Genomic DNA, 14635 nt, shown 5'->3' with positions numbered 1-14635 from the left:
AAACCATACACACACACACACACCTTAATAATGTGACTGTGTTTATTCTGTGTTAGTGCCCAAGAACTCAGCCCAGGGTGGGGACTCTGAATCCAAGCATACAAGGCAGCAGTGATAACAGTGTCCACCTCCCCGGCAATCACCTTCCTCAGAAAGGAAAGGGAAGTGCAGGAGGGCCCCATTCCTTACCACAAGCACGTGTGTTCCCTCCAGAACCCTCCCTCTAGCAGAAATTGTGCTTCTGCTGTCAGTGTTGAGATCACACCCTCCCCCTGAACACACTCTGGAGAACAGCTCTGTGTGCACACTCCACAAGTAACGATGGAGAGATACATCAAGCTGCTGCCATTCACTTTAGCGGCTGGTGGCCATCAGCATTGTTCTGATGTTCCTCCATTCAGCCTCAGGCACTGCTTTACTCTTCCCTCCCATTTCTGGCATGAGGAATCTATTTACTTGCCCATTGCTGGGTTGCAAATTTTTCTGGTGTGGGTTTTGGACACATAGGCTTTTTCTTTCTTTGTCATTTCCTTTCCAGTGCACACATGGCATGGGAGGAGGCCTGGCTCACAGAATATACTCCAGGATAGTCCAGCACAGAGGCCAGCACGCTGCCTGGGCTCACTCTCCTCCTCAGAGGATTCACTCACAGTTTTGCCACCAGTATTCCTAAATTCCAACCATACAATTTTTTTTTTTCTCCTCCTGCTGAGGGCAACCACAGTAAAAAACATACACTGAGGTCCTAAGAAGAAAGGCAATTAGCTGCTAATAACTGCAGCAACCCTGAGGTAAAGGGCAAGGGCAGCCTCTGCCACTCCCACCCCGGAGAGGGCCACACACAAACAGCAAGGGCATTAGGGCATTTCATACTCCCCTGAGCTATCGCAGTTACGATCGGCATATTCAGCAGACAATGGAATGAGCCATTCCTGCTCTAGCTGGCTCTGCCTTGCCACAGAAATAGCTCCTAGCTATTACATTCTCCAAGCACCAGTGAATTTCAATATCCTTTAAACACCAGAAATTACCTCCCACTCTTTCCAGTTGGTACTGGCGTTAGCACAGCCCCTGCTATGCTTCAAATAAGTCACATATTTATTTATTTTTTTTTTCTTAGCAAAATGACTTCAAATTTATTCGCAATGTTACCCAGTTTCACCTGGCACAAGTATCAAACAAAAAGTACCCCTGCATTCAGGTGTGGCACTGTGTTGTGTGGTGAGGAAACACAGGAGACAAGATGACACCATGTCTCCATGGAAAAAGGATTTACTGCACAGCCGAAATGCCAGGGCACTGATGCAGGAGTGCAAGCAAAGCTCTCCCAAGTATCTCAAATTGCCCTGACAACGATGTGCCTGTTGCACTCTGCCCCAAATCCTCTTCTTTGATAAAGACAAGTATTAAGTCTGAAAGAGGGGGGAGCAAGGACAGAAGGCTTATGCCAGATAGAGAGCATGACCTTCAGCAGAAGTTTTTAAGGGATTCTGTGGCACCCAGACACTTAACTGGAGATCACAGCAAAAATAAATGGGTAGAGTGTCTAGTCACCTTGACCAGTGCTCAGAAGGCTATAGAAAGGCTGAACTGGGTTTGTGGCTAGTCAGAATGCCATGTAAACAAGATGCCTGCCCACAATGACAGGGTCCTGAAGAGCAGCAGCCCAGATGTGGAGCACTGTCCCAGCTGGTGGTCTGAACATTAGTTTCTCTGTTAATCTTGGTCACGGCCCATTTTTCCAGTCAGCCTCCGACGCTGAGTTTTGGTGGTTCGCCCTGTGCTGGACTTCTGGATTTTCTTACGTGGGCCTTGCCCACGTTGGGATCTCTTTCCTTTTGTCTTTTTCCGGCTGTGCATGTGCAGCGTGGCAGTAAGAGAAGAGATTCTGTGCAGGGCAGAAAGAGGAAAATGTTTGAGGAATAAAGGCTGCCGAAGCAAGGCGACACCACAACAATAGCTGGAGAGCTCTGAGCGACCCAGCAGGAATGGATGCCAGACATGGCAAGTCCCTCTAAGCTATATGGGAAACCTGCAAGCCTCCATGTGCAGTAACAACAAAAATGAATGTTGTGAGCAGTGCGCTGCCCAGACCCCACAGAGTTAAAGTAACTCTCCGTGCCCTCAAAGCAGCTGTAAAACCTGGATACTGAAAAATGCTAAGAACGCCTGAGCTTTCAGCTTTAGGAGCCTCTGACCTTCAGCCCTAGAGAGAAGCTAAGCACGCTGCGGAATGTGCCGCGTTGATGACGGACTAGGGAAGAGGTGAGGACCAAGCCCACCCGGCCCCCGCTCGCTCACCGGAGCCGAGCGGGGCGCGCTCCTCCAGCGCCCCCTGCCGCCCCTGGCCGGGCTGCACCGCGCCCCCCCTGCGGCGCATCCCCCAACACACACCATCCCTCCTTCAGCTGCCAGAGCCCAGCAGCAAAGGCCTGAAGGAATCTGCACGTACTTCTCAGAAAGGAAGGGGTTTCTGGACTTCTTGGGCATTGTTCTCACGGGCTTGTTCACCACCTCTTCTCCTTTCTCTTCTTCACATCCATCGGTTTTTCCCTTAAAAATAAAGCACTTTTGTGATTCTGGTGTTTCCACTGCCTTCTTGGTTTCATCCTGGTTTGTGAACTAACTAGTCACAGGTGAGGATTTTTTAATTCTCCACACCCCTCGCTGTCCAAGTGTCAAGGTTTCCTACTGCAGTCCCACAGAAAGGCACAACCAGAGATGTCTTACAGTAACCCACCCCATTGATTCAATGAATGGATTGAAGTTTAAAATCGAATGAACCAAAGGTCTTGGCTTTTGCTTAAATTACTATCAAGACCTCTTTGAGTGGATTTTCAGATTAGATGACCTTACAAATGTAAGCACAACCAATACCTGAGAGTCTCTATGAAACAAATACAAGGTCTTAGTTACATGTATTTTGAAAATAAAAGTGACCACAGCCAGAACTGAATGGTTTCCTTATTTGTGGTCCAAACACAGGATTATGGAGAGAGAAATGCCTCCTCATGCTAACAGTAATATTTCTGAACAGGACACAGGAAGGAGGTCAAGGACAGACCATGCAGCGAAGTCTGAAATCTTGCTGCTTGTCTTGTATCAGCTTTTAAAGTACTACATTTTTGCCACCCAGTCCAGTAACACTTTTCCTTTAACCGGGGTCAATCGGGACTAGCAAAGGATTCTAGGGAGGTTTGAAGTGAGCTATTCACACAGGACATTTCCTTCTCTTTAGAGGCCCAATTTAAACTGTAGAAAAATATAAAAGTTATGAGTTTCCCTCTTCATCCTTGTTCCCAGCCAGCTGCAAGGGCTTGGACATACTCAGGGACCACCAGCCCTACCTCAGCAGCCCCAGGAGTGTGAACAGCTGATAGAGAGAGGCAGCAAGAGGCTTTACCACGGGGCTGGTCAGTCCCAGCTGGCGTGCCCCCGAGAGGTCCAGGTCACTGATGGTGGTCACTGTTACGATGTGGTTTGGGTGGTCGATGCTCACAGACTCTGTCCGCGATGTCACCAAGTGCTCCAGTTCATCAGCCTCCTCTGGGAACACAAGACATCCTGCACTGCAAAGTGCCCAGCTTTTCACGGGATAAACTCACTTGTTCCTGATGCTGGGCAGGGGTGACATCTGGGATAAAGGGCAGAGGGGCTTGGCACTGCCAGCCTGGAGGGCAAGTTCCTTCTCCCCCATGAGGGGATCTGGTGACACCTTAGAGATGCTCTCCTGCTCCTTCCTTTCTGTAGAGCCCTCATGAATCCCGGGACAGAGGGCTGTGGGGTCAGACTGCTGGGGAACACCACAGCACCGAGCAGCTGCTGCTGTGGGACAGCCTGGGAGCGCCCCTGCCCCAGCTCTCAGCACCCAGTCAAGGCTGTCGGACCACGGCCGCCCACCTCCCTCCCTCCCTCCCTCCCTCCCTGGGCCCAGCACGTACCGAGCGCCTCCTCCCTCTCGCTCAGCATCTTCAGATACTCCTGGTGCCGCTGAGGAACAGAAACAGGTCATGCGGCGCCTCCGCCCGCCCCTCCTGCCCGTCCTGCCGAGGGGGACACGGGACCCTTCCCTCACCTCCTCTTTCATTTTCCTCTGCTCTTCCTTCAGCTTCCGTTTGATCTCCTCCAGCGCCGCCTTCCTCCGCTCCACCTTCCGCTTGTGGAAGCCGGTCAGGTACTCCCTGAGAGAGGACAGAACCGCCCGGCTTTCAGCGACCGGGGGATGCCTGCCTTCCTTCCTTCCTTCCCCGCCTCCCGCCCTGGCTCCTGCCCGGCCTCACCTCCGCCGCTCCTCGTCGAAAGTCACCACCAGCCGCCCCTCGCGGCCGCCCGGACCCTTCTTGTTCTTCTTGCGGCCCATGGCTGTCCCACGCCGCTGCTGCCGGTGCCGCCCCTTCCGCCGGAACGCCGGCAGCTCTGCCCGCCGCCCCCGGGGCTGCCGTGCCCGGCCCCCAGCCCGGCCTGCGCTCCGCTTCGGGCGGGCGAGCCTCGGGCTACGCTCCTCTGCAGCTTCCTCCCAGCTAAACATTCTGTGGCGCTGCCTTGTGCGGAGAACGCCGCGGTGTAGAACCCGAAACCACAGCCCGAGACTCCTTCTGGCGCTCCAGAGTGTTTTGCCCCAATGTCTCTTAAATAAATGTCACTCTTCCGAATGGTTCACATCTGCAGTTCTTCAATAGAGCTCTGAGTTTATTTCAAGCTATTGTCATTTCTTGGTGTTAGCATGCGCTGCTCCTCTTACCCGGGTAGGGCAATTGTGGAGATGGGTCTTGGCTCTGATGCTGTGTCCAAGTCGCAGCGTATGGCTGGACAGCCAAGATTGCCGTAGTGGTGGAGAGAGGTATTGGCATGAGTTGGTGGGTGCATCAGGACTGCCGTGTTCTGATGGCCTAGAGTGACACTGGCTAAGCTCCTGAACCTCTATTGCTCCCCTGTTCTCACCTTAAAAATGGGTGTGATGCCTGTGTGGTGGCCAGCTGACTTCGGTAGAAGCTTCTGAAGTGCTGTGGGGCCAGTCCCCCTAGCCCACAGAGCATGACGAGTCCTGACAGGAGTCCTGTCACAGCCTGGCAGTCACTTGTCCACAGCCAGCTTTCCTTTATCAGCTTGCTTGCTGCCTGCGCTCTTTTCCTGGCCTGTCCTTTCACCAGAAGAAATGCGGAAAAACCAGTTCTGTGGTTAATTGCTGCACTTCCCTCCACGCCCATGGGGGCAGGTCTCGTCCTCCTCCTCGCTCCTCACACAGTCTGGGTGCACTTCAGCCTCCAGTCTCTGCCCCTGCCTGTTCTCAGCCGGCTCAGGTGCACCGACAGGCCTCTGTACCCTTTCCATTAACCTTAACCTTAGGTTCTCTTGCCTTCCTCTTTCCCCCTCTGTCTGCCAGAGCTTCTCCTTCTCTCCTGGATAAGGAAGCGGGTTGGCCTGCAGGTGCATAAGGTGCAGGCAGCTGCCCTCCTGGCCCTGTCCTGCCCTGCCTGGAGGGACACCATTCCGAGGTGATGGCTGGAGGAAACGAGCGGAGCATGAAGGCCCTGAAGGAAGTGTGGAAAAGAGCAGAGAACTCTTTGTGTGCGGACTGCGGGAAGCCAGGTGAGTCCCCGAAGGATGCTGGAGGAAGAGTTGGAAGCAGGGAGCTGGGGCTGATCTCTAGCAGCCACTCAGTGCTGGCTATCTGGACTGCCCAGGAGCCTGGGGCGGAGAGAAAGGGGAGGGAGGCGTTGCTCTGGGTGTTCATTTCTTCTCCCTGGAGGAGAGTTGCCAGGGGAGGAGGGAGAAGATGCTGCCATAGCACTCGTGGGAAGGACAGGGATGTGGGAGTGCCAGATTAGCAGGGGCTGCATAGCTGCAGCACCGTGGGTTGTAGTCATGTCAGATCTCAAATGCAAATCAAGGTCATGCCCAGTCAGGACCGGACAGGAAAGCTCCCAGTGAAATCCTAACTTCTCCAGAAAGAAGGCATGATTCAGGAGCGCATTGTCTCTGCCATGACTCAGCTCTGTACTGACAACCTGCCACAGTTGCCTAGGAAATTTCATTTACTGAAGGGCTTGCCTTCTTAGAAGGGTACCCAGTTAGAGGCCCTACAAGTGCTGCTAAAAACACCCATCATACACCTCCAAAAGGAGTGTACCACCCAAGCCAAATTAAGACTGTGCAAATTAATACCATTTTACCCTATTTAATTATTCCAGGAGAGTTTTAGATTCAAGGACGTTTTCCACTTCTGAGCTAAACACTCTTAGGGGTTTGCTGTGATGCACTAAACAACTCCTGGGATCTTTTCCCAAAGGTGGTTTCATTTTTGTCTGGGTGATCCTTTACACAAAGGGAGTTCACAGACCACTTTGGAGTTTTTCAAGATACAGGTCATTAAAAATGTAGTGAAAATGATTGGAACGGGGAAGGAGGGACTAATAGCTGTGTTTTTTTCCTGACTGGCACCCATGCCTTGGGTTTTAATTACTCAGCTTGGATGAAACTGTGGTCAGCAGCTCCCTGTTTCTCAGGACTACATTCTCAGGTGAGGCATACCTCCCAGGAATATTCACCAGTTTTAGTTATACCCTTTTCCATATTCTCAGATCCTGACTGGGCATCCTCTACTTTGGGTGTCTTTATATGCCTCAGCTGTTCAGGAATTCACCGCAACATCCCTAGCATCAGCAAAGTCAAATCCCTGAAGATGGACTACTGGGATGATGCTCAGGTGCAGGTGAGATCTTTATCCCCATGGATGTGGCAGATGGTTTGGGCTACACTATGCACTAGTCCTGGCAAAATTAGTCCTTTGACCTCACAGAGTTGGAATGTAATCTGGTTTGATCAGTCTCCTTTCTACTCCTGATAATCAGGGATAATTCCCCACAACCCACTGGGAGAGGGAGGATACACTTGCCTTATGTGTCTCCTCATGTTCTGTTACTTTATGGCAAACGTAGAGCTCTTGCAATATATCTTACTAAGGCTTAGGGTCTTTGTTGCTTCAGATTTCTTGTTTTCCACTTGCCAGGACCATACAACCTCAATGTCTCTTGATTTCAGCAGTCCAAAGGGAAAATCTTGGGCAATTCCATTCTCTGAGAAAAGTTTCCAGCTATAATATGATCTCTTGAGAAAAATGGCACTTATGAGAACTTGTCTTCTCCCTGTTACAGCCCCCTCAACTCACTAACCTTCAGGGGACTGAAAATATTTTCTGGAGATCCAAAGAAAATAATCTGTGTCTTGTTGCTTTTTGGAAGAGGGTGGAATGTCCTTCCAGATGTCATTGCAGAGCTGTTGTTGAGCTCTCCAGGAGATGTGGCACATGGCACATCCATGCAAATCCACTGAACGTGTGTGCACCCAGCCTTACGGAAGTGACATTTATGGCACTCTGTTGATTCAGGCGCAATCAGTGTAATGTCTGAGAGTAGATAAGACCTTTGAGAACCACCTTCCTGCAGCCAGACTGCTGGGATGTTGCAATGGAGGGGAAAGAGAATGCTCCATTAGAGTCTGATGTGCATCTAGCCCTGTAGTGGGTCAGGAAAGAAAAGGTCCAACACGAGTCTGCATCAAAGGCAAGACACTAACTCTCTGTCTAACTCTGCAGTTTTTGGCCAAGCATGGGAATGCTGTGACTAAAGCCATATATGAAGCTCACATCCCTATTTACTATTACCAGCCAACCTTCAATGACTGCCAGTAAGTTGCTGCATACAGAAGAAAAGGGGGAAGGGCAATTCTCTGTTCCCCTAATTCCTCTAGTTTGTTTCTGATCTACCTGTCACCTCTCTCCATAGAGTGCTGAGAGAACAGTGGATACGGGCCAAATATGAACGCAAAGAATTTACTGAGCCGGGAAAACAGCTGCCATATTCTGATGGTAAGAGCAGAACACAGCATCAAAACATCCTGTTTGTTGCCTTAACTGGAAACTTCTGAGCATTATGAGGTGTCAGTGTTGCAAATCTCACATGTACTCCTGAGAACCAAACTGGTAATTACAGGGCATAGTTTGGGGGGTGTTAAATTGTGGACAACATAGGCTGGCACTGCCACAGGTAGCTTAAAAGCCTGGTGTCACCAGGTGGCAGTTTTCAAAGGCATTTGATGTCTTGGTGGAGACAGACATCTATATCTGTCCTTCTGCATGCCACTCCTTCTAACCACAGCAGTTGTCCTTGAAATGGCACAGCCAGTCCTGTGACAAAGGGCACTGGAACCTGCAGAGCCAAGTGGGAAGAATTCTGGTCCCACACCAGAGTCTGCATGGACTAAGACTCTAGTGTTCACAGGAGACAGCTGTTGCACAGAGGTAGCAGTGGGAGCAGGACTAGGAGGTGGAAAGAACATGGGAGTGTCTTTTGCTGAGTGGTTATCTGCACTGCAAACATGGGAACACCACCATCTTTAGTTGTAAGACAGAGGTGAAACATCTGAAGTGTTTATTCTCAGCAATAGTTCATCATGTTCTTTGTCTCAGAGGGGTGGCTGGGCCCCAGGCTGCATGCAGCTCTCTGATGCCTACCATGCCTGTGGGGGAATGCTGTTATAAGTGGTTTTTCTGCTCCAAGGGGTGAAGGAAGGCATCCTTTGGAAGCGAGGTCGAGACAACGGGCAGTTCCTACCCCGCAAGTTCCTCTTGTCTGAGAGAGAGGGATGTCTGAAGTATTTCACCAAGCAGGATGTGAGTATGGTGGTCAACTCCCACCTCAGTGTGTACTCCACCCAGAGCAGCAGGGTGACAGAGATGTTCTGATTTCTTACTCATGTTTCTGAGAGTGCCCTGCTCATCCCAGCTCAGGGATGATAACAAAACATGTCACTAAGGAGAAGGGTCCTCTTACTGCTGTCAGAGTGACTTTTCCTCATGCTCTTCCTTTGTGCTTCCTTCACTACTGAGGAAAGGACTAATCTTTCACTTAACTCCTATCCGTTTGCCTGGATGTGTAATCCTGCACCATTCCTGGAACCAGCATCACCCCATTGTGGGCCAAGTCAGCAAAAACCATTTCTCTGGTTGGTCTTGAGGAGGGCTATTTTCTGCTCATTCATCTCTCAGAAATGAGCAGGGCAAGAGCTAAAATGCTGTCACAAGGGAGGGAATGGCTCAGGGTAGGGAGAAACAGGACATGTCATCCAGAGGAACCTGGACAAGTTCCAGAAATGGGCTGATATGAACCTCAGAAGGTTTAAAAAGGCCAAGTACAAGGTTCTCCACCTGCATCAGGCCTCTGACCCTGCCTTACCCCACTTAGTCAGCAGCTCAGGTCTCTTTCCTTCTAGGATTGCTCATGCATGATCAATGCCTTTCTGTTTTCAGGGCAAAGAACCCAAAATCAATGTTAAAATAGATGTCATCAATGCTACATTCCAGCCAGAGAAGATTGGGAACCCCAATGGGCTGCAGATCACCTATCTCAAAGACAATAAGACCAGGAATATATTTGTCTACCATGAAAGTGGAAAGGTATCTGGTTTTAGCATCAAACACTGCAAAGGCATTGAGGAGCTGCTGATATTAAATAGTATGAAGCATGGGTAGGATGGAGTGTGTGTGAGTTGCTGTAGGTAATAGGGTGGGGGTTCTGGCTCTGTGTTTGTGTATCTGTAAGAGAGTTTTGCTGCAGGGAGCAGGGCAGGAGCACTGGCTGAGTTGGTTTGTGTGGGAGGAGTTCTATAGAATGTGTGCTGCCTGTGCATGTGGGGAATGGGGCAGCCGTGCTGGCCGTGTGCATGTGAGGGAGATGCTGCAGAGGGAGAGCTGGCTGTGTTTGTAGCTGAGACAGGGCTGGGTGCAGCTAGGTGAATTTAGATGGCCCACTGTTTGCCCTGGCTAAGCTTTCTGTCCTGTCCTGTTCCATCCTCAGGAGGTAGTGGACTGGTTCAACGCCATCCGCTCTGTGCAGTTCCATTACCTGAAGGTGGCATTTCCCATTGCCAGTGATAATGAGGTAAGGCCCTGAGTCTCCTGCTGCTTTTGTGATAAAAGTGCTCATTAGTTACTGTTACAACCCCAGGTAGGGAAGTGGAAATTGCAGGGTAAAGATAAAAGGATGAGAAGGTGTTTTTAAAAGGGCCTGTGGTGGTCAGAAAACAGCTGCTCTCTGCTGTTTCTGGGCATTTTGGAGGCAGAGGTGATGCCTAGCTAGGCAGTTTGGGAAATATAAATTTAGAAAGAGACTGAATTTGGGGGAATAGAAGAGTGGGGGAGGGAAATGACTAGCAAAGAGGCCCAGCTAAGTGGATGTTACTCTTGCCATTTTGTCAGATTAAAAATCGTTTGACGAGAAACTTCTTGAAGGAGGGGTACATGGAGAAGACCGGTCCCAAGGTGAGCTGCTATGGTAGAAAAAAATCTAACAGGGGCCTGTCAGAGCACCACTGGCTTTCCCTACTTCAATGTTTTTCTCCTGCTGTTTCCCCATTCCCCCTGACTCTTTAGACACCCGTGGGAACAGTGTGTGTGCACCAAGGGAGGGGAGAATAAAAGGAAGGGGAAGGACACATGTGAAAGTAGATGAAGCCAGAGTCCCTGCTTTCTCCCAGAGCGACAGATCTCTCTGCATGTGTCTGTGTGTGAGTGACCTTACAGGTATTTAGTGTCCAGATTTCTTCTGTCTCCCCTCTGGGGTCCTTCATTGAAGTTCAGGAGTTGGGGACAGCAGCTGGAACTGAATAACACGATACTGACCCTTACTCTCAGCTCAGAAAGGGCGAGGAGGAGGTTGCTGTTAAAGCAGGGGCTTGCTTCAAGGGGTTGGGATGAGTTTGGGGTATCCATTCGCACTGCTCGCAGCAGAGGGCACTGTCCCCTCACACATGTCACCTCTTCCCTTCACAGCAGAGGGAGGCTTTCAAGAAGCGCTGGTTCACGCTGGATCACCGCAGGCTCATGTACTTCAAGGATCCTTTGGTGAGAGGGAGATGAGACCGCCGGGCAGCTGGAGGCAACAGTGCTGAGGGCAGGGTCAAAGCGCAAACTGGGTCTGTGCTCTGCAGTAAGGGTGTCTTGCAGGTTTCCCAGCTGCTATAAATGGTCTCCAGGTCTTCCCTTTTCCATCCCTTTTAGTTCATCGAATGCTTTGTGTGTTTGTTTCACTGCCTGTAAACAATGGGGACAGGGAGGGCAGCAGTGTAAAGGTGGTGATGGGAGGGTGACATAGAGAGGTGAGAGTATCAGTTCCTCTCTCAGACCTCTTGAGGTTCATGTCCTTATTTTTTCCTTTTCACTACTGCCTTTGAGCATAGGCTCACTGCTCTTCTGAATCCCCTGATCACCTCCAAAACCTCTGGTGCTACATCCCCGATCCTCACACACTCTCCTCCTGTCCTTAGGTGCACTGTAATGATTCTCTTGTTCTTCTGAGATTCCATAAATCACCATCTTTCCCTCCCGATGTGCAGGACGCCTTTGCTAAGGGTGAAGTATTTGTGGGCAGTGGAGAGAATGGATATAGTGTCCAGAAGGGATTGCCTTCAGGGACACAGGGCAACTTCTCTTGGCACTATGGCATCACCATTGTCACCCCTGACCGGGAATACCTCTTCACCTGCGAGACAGAGACTGACCAGCTGGAGTGGATCAGAGCCTTCACTAGTGTCATCAACCAGGCCATGACACCACAGGAATATGCAAGTAAGTGCCTGGATGCTGTTTCCTTTCCCTCCTGCCACTCCCATTCAGGGTATTGCCCTAATGCACTTCCTTTTTTCTTCACTACAGTTGAAGCCTACTTCAAGTTTAAGTCCTAGGAAGCCATGCAGGAATCTCACTATGACTCAACTCTACCTGGTCCTATTGGGTTGCTGTCAGGACAGGAGAGGAGATTGACATCAGAGAAACACAGTGCTCTTGGAGCACCCTTTGAAGCACTTTTGCCCCCATATAATACCCACTTTGTTTTGAGGGCCCGATTAAGCTGCTTCTTTTCAAGGCAAGATTTTGTGCATCTGAATCCTCAGTACAGCCTGTCCCTGTTAAATTGCTGTCATCTGACTGGATGCTGACAGGTCTTGCCTGTCAGTCAGGCCTTGAAAACTTTGGCACTTACTGTGTTGGGCGTGGGACCTAGCATCACTCCTGCATGAAACTGCAGACAGCCACCCACCTGGTGAAAGAAAACTGGCTGGAGCCAGGCACCCCAGCTGGTTACAGCGGCTGCTGGACTAAAAGAGACTGTTCCTTTACAAGAAATATCATACCTGCTGGTGACAGAGATGTGAAACATCTTGATATTTGATCAGTTAGTGCAGTGGTTGAGAAAGGTCACTTAAAAGATGAAACCTAACAGCCAAATGTGAGGCCTGTTTCTTTCTGCCATGTATGGGCTTGAAAGCTTCTTCAGACCTTCCACCAAATGCTTCAGAGGAGATTAAGAGATCGTCTCAAAAATAATGTGAATATACATTTGGATATATGTATACATTATATACACACATAACAAAAAGTGATGGAGGTGAAATGCTGCCCTAGGGAAAACACCCTGAGGTGTGTTCATGCCACTGAAGATCAGCTGCCAAACTTGGCAAAATGGAGAGGGGTTGGGTCTTGCAAGGAGAAGCTGATAACATGTATAGAGTTCAGAGTCTGCTGTCTCTACTACTTCAGGGTTGATGCTGAATATAATAATACATGGATCTCTGCTCCCTCATTCTCTGTATGTCAAAGGCCTGGCACTTTCATTCTGACCTGCACATTGCATATGTTTATCTTGTATATCACACATACATATCATTGTATGCAGTAGTATAACAGGGGAAGTCTCTATTAGTAAGAGTTAGCCTAAAACACTAAATCAACCCATGATTCATGTCTTAACACTCATCTCTTAAAGCTCTCTTGGGAGAGCTCTGTTTCACATGCTGGAAGGAGTAGCTGAGTTCTGCTGGTGACTAGTATCTGATGCATTTGCAGTTTTACTCAGGCAGTGTGAGAGAAGGTACCTCATGTGTTAAGGGGAGCTAGCTGGAATTAATAAGAAAACCAGTATTTTAATTAGCTCCTAAAGAAATAAATAAAAAAAATCACATTGTAATTTATTTTCATTTCCTAAACTAGCTGGCCTATTAACTGTTGAAGTATGAGGCTGGTTTTTGGAAAGAAAAAGCAGAATGATGGACCAAAAAGCCATAGCAGTTCATTGTATTTCCTGGGGCACATGGACTGTGATTATTCCCATCAGAACCAAAAAGGCAGACTCACAGTGCCCCCTCTGCTTCTCTGGGGACCCCACTCTGCACCAAGACCACCACAAGCTGTTGGGAGCATCAACTTCCTGGATGAGAAGAAGCATCACTCACCCTGCTAACATGGTGCAATAGAAATATCCACCTAGAAGTATATTTTCACTGCATTTTCCTGATCTCTCCCAGTTTGGAGCACGATTTCCCTGAAAACCAAAGGTCATTGCACAGTGCGAGGAGTACTGATGGGATGTCTCCTCCTGTTTGCTGCTGAATTACCACTGCTGAGGCATTTGACTCAGCCACAATGGAGCTAATACACCGATGATGCAAAAGAGTGTGTCTGGAATGGCCTGAAACCCTGAACTAACCGATAGTACATGTTGTATGGCACGTCTGTCTCTGCTCCGCAAATTCTGTCCCACCGTGTCTAGCGAGGCTCAGATGTGAGTGAGGAAAGGGCAGTCTAGCACCGGGCATGGGTGTCGTGTGCTGGTGCCTCGCTAGAAGGCGGTGGTGCCACGTAATGGGCTTCTGCTCCCTGCTCTGAGGCGAGGCAGCTTCCTGGGGCTCCGAGGGAAGGAGGGGGAAAGCTCACAGGGGGAGGATGGTCTTTGTGGAGAGGAAGGAAAGACAGAGTCTAAAACATCCAGTCCTTTGAGTCTTCAGGAGCTTGTTGCTGACTTGGGGGCAAAGGTGGAAAAGGGCCAGGAGAGAAAATGTGAGATACCCTACAATCTGGTGGGGCTGCTTGCAAACTGGGGACTACATCCACAATACCCAAACCTCTAAGGGCCCTGACGTCCTTGGGAGGGAGCGGGGGACAGGTTCTTTCAGTCTGGCTTGGCTAGGGAGAGCTGTGTGGCTGCTCCCTGACTATTGCACTTCCAGGGCTGGCCCTTGTTTCCTTTCTAAAGCCACAGCATGATGCTTTCCACCCTCCTCGCCATATTATGGAGTCTTGTCTTTCAGTTGTCTCCTGTCGCAAATGAGGACAACCATGAAGGTGAAATGGGAAAAAGAAAGGGAAACAAGAACAAGAAGGAAGACGGAGCAGGATAAAGGTGCAGGAAGATATGGGGAAGAAAGTATGTCTGCCAGAAAGAGGAAGGGCTCCTCAGCTAGTGGCTGAAAGCCCAGTATAAATTGGGACCTGTTTTCACACCGGTGTGTGAAGCTGTGAGTCAGGCACATTCTTCCATGCAGTGGTCAAGGTAGCTCTCAGGGGGTTGGTTCAGCGGGGCTCTCCTGGGGGCTCTCCAAAGTCTGTCTGAGCTGAGCTGAGCTGACACAGACTTGGGAGCAGAAATCTGCTTGTTCATCCACTGTTTCTGTGGGCCCAGCAAGCTCTGGAGAAGCAGCAAAGGATGAGCTAGTGAAGAAGAGACATTTCCTCCTGGCTGGCAGAGGTTATCTTGCACGTACTGGTCTTGAAGGAAAAGGCAATGTTCCTTTCTTGGCTCTT

At 49.8% G+C, this 14635-nt stretch overlaps 2 protein-coding genes across 4 annotated transcripts; one reads left to right on the top strand and one right to left on the bottom strand.

Annotated features, from left to right (window-relative positions):
- Positions 1–24: 24 nt before the first annotated feature.
- NOL12 (nucleolar protein 12) lies at positions 25–4404 on the bottom strand. Of its 2 annotated transcripts, none has more exons than XM_086887423.1 (6): positions 4281–4404; positions 4076–4181; positions 3942–3990; positions 3404–3546; positions 2453–2553; positions 25–1888 (listed from the first exon to the last, which is right to left on the bottom strand). In XM_086887423.1, exons 1-6 carry the CDS (start codon positions 4358–4360, stop codon positions 1717–1719), a joined length of 651 nt encoding a protein of 216 aa, XP_086743549.1. In that variant the 5' UTR covers positions 4361–4404; the 3' UTR covers positions 25–1716. The 2 variants fall into 2 exon arrangements, with proteins under 2 accessions (XP_086743549.1, XP_086743548.1); XM_086887422.1 differs by having other exon boundaries at positions 4076–4205; positions 4281–4402.
- Positions 4399–13563, top strand: LOC111935140 (arf-GAP with dual PH domain-containing protein 1-like). 2 transcript variants are annotated; one of them, XM_023935477.2, is made up of 11 exons: positions 4399–5589; positions 6582–6712; positions 7595–7686; positions 7785–7867; positions 8559–8671; positions 9308–9454; positions 9855–9938; positions 10256–10318; positions 10829–10900; positions 11392–11623; positions 11711–12647. In XM_023935477.2, the coding sequence occupies exons 1-11, from the start codon at positions 5499–5501 to the stop codon at positions 11737–11739; spliced, it is 1137 nt and encodes a 378-aa protein (XP_023791245.2). In that variant the 5' UTR covers positions 4399–5498; the 3' UTR covers positions 11740–12647. The 2 variants fall into 2 exon arrangements, with proteins under 2 accessions (XP_023791245.2, XP_023791236.2); XM_023935468.2 differs by lacking the exon at positions 4399–5589 and having other exon boundaries at positions 6376–6712; positions 11711–13563.
- The last annotated feature ends 1072 nt before the right edge of the window (positions 13564–14635 follow it).

The sequence above is a fragment of the Cyanistes caeruleus genome, chromosome 4 (genome assembly GCF_971803275.1).
Source record: "Cyanistes caeruleus chromosome 4, bCyaCae1.hap1.1, whole genome shotgun sequence".
Taxonomy (NCBI): Eukaryota; Metazoa; Chordata; class Aves; order Passeriformes; family Paridae; genus Cyanistes; species Cyanistes caeruleus.
The sequence above is the reverse complement of the archived record's forward strand: the minus strand, read 5'-3'. Positions and strand labels throughout refer to the sequence as shown.

Bases quoted from the DNA above. Each gene is read 5' to 3' on its own strand.
- NOL12 (XM_086887422.1), bottom strand. From the start codon at position 4,360: ATGGGCCGCAAGAAGAACAAGAAGGGTCCGGGCGGCCGCGAGGGGCGG. The intron at 3,991-4,075 runs GTGAGGGAAGGG...TCTGTTCCTCAG, and splicing joins AGAGGAAAATGAAAGAGGAG to CGGCACCAGGAGTATCTGAA. The intron at 3,547-3,941 runs GTACGTGCTGGG...TTGTGTTCCCAG, and splicing joins CGAGAGGGAGGAGGCGCTCG to AGGAGGCTGATGAACTGGAG.
- LOC111935140 (XM_023935468.2), top strand. From the start codon at position 6,473: ATGAAACTGTGGTCAGCAGCTCCCTGTTTCTCAGGACTACATTCTCAG. The intron at 7,868-8,558 runs GTAAGAGCAGAA...TTCTGCTCCAAG, and splicing joins ACAGCTGCCATATTCTGATG to GGGTGAAGGAAGGCATCCTT. The intron at 9,455-9,854 runs GTATCTGGTTTT...TTCCATCCTCAG, and splicing joins TCTACCATGAAAGTGGAAAG to GAGGTAGTGGACTGGTTCAA.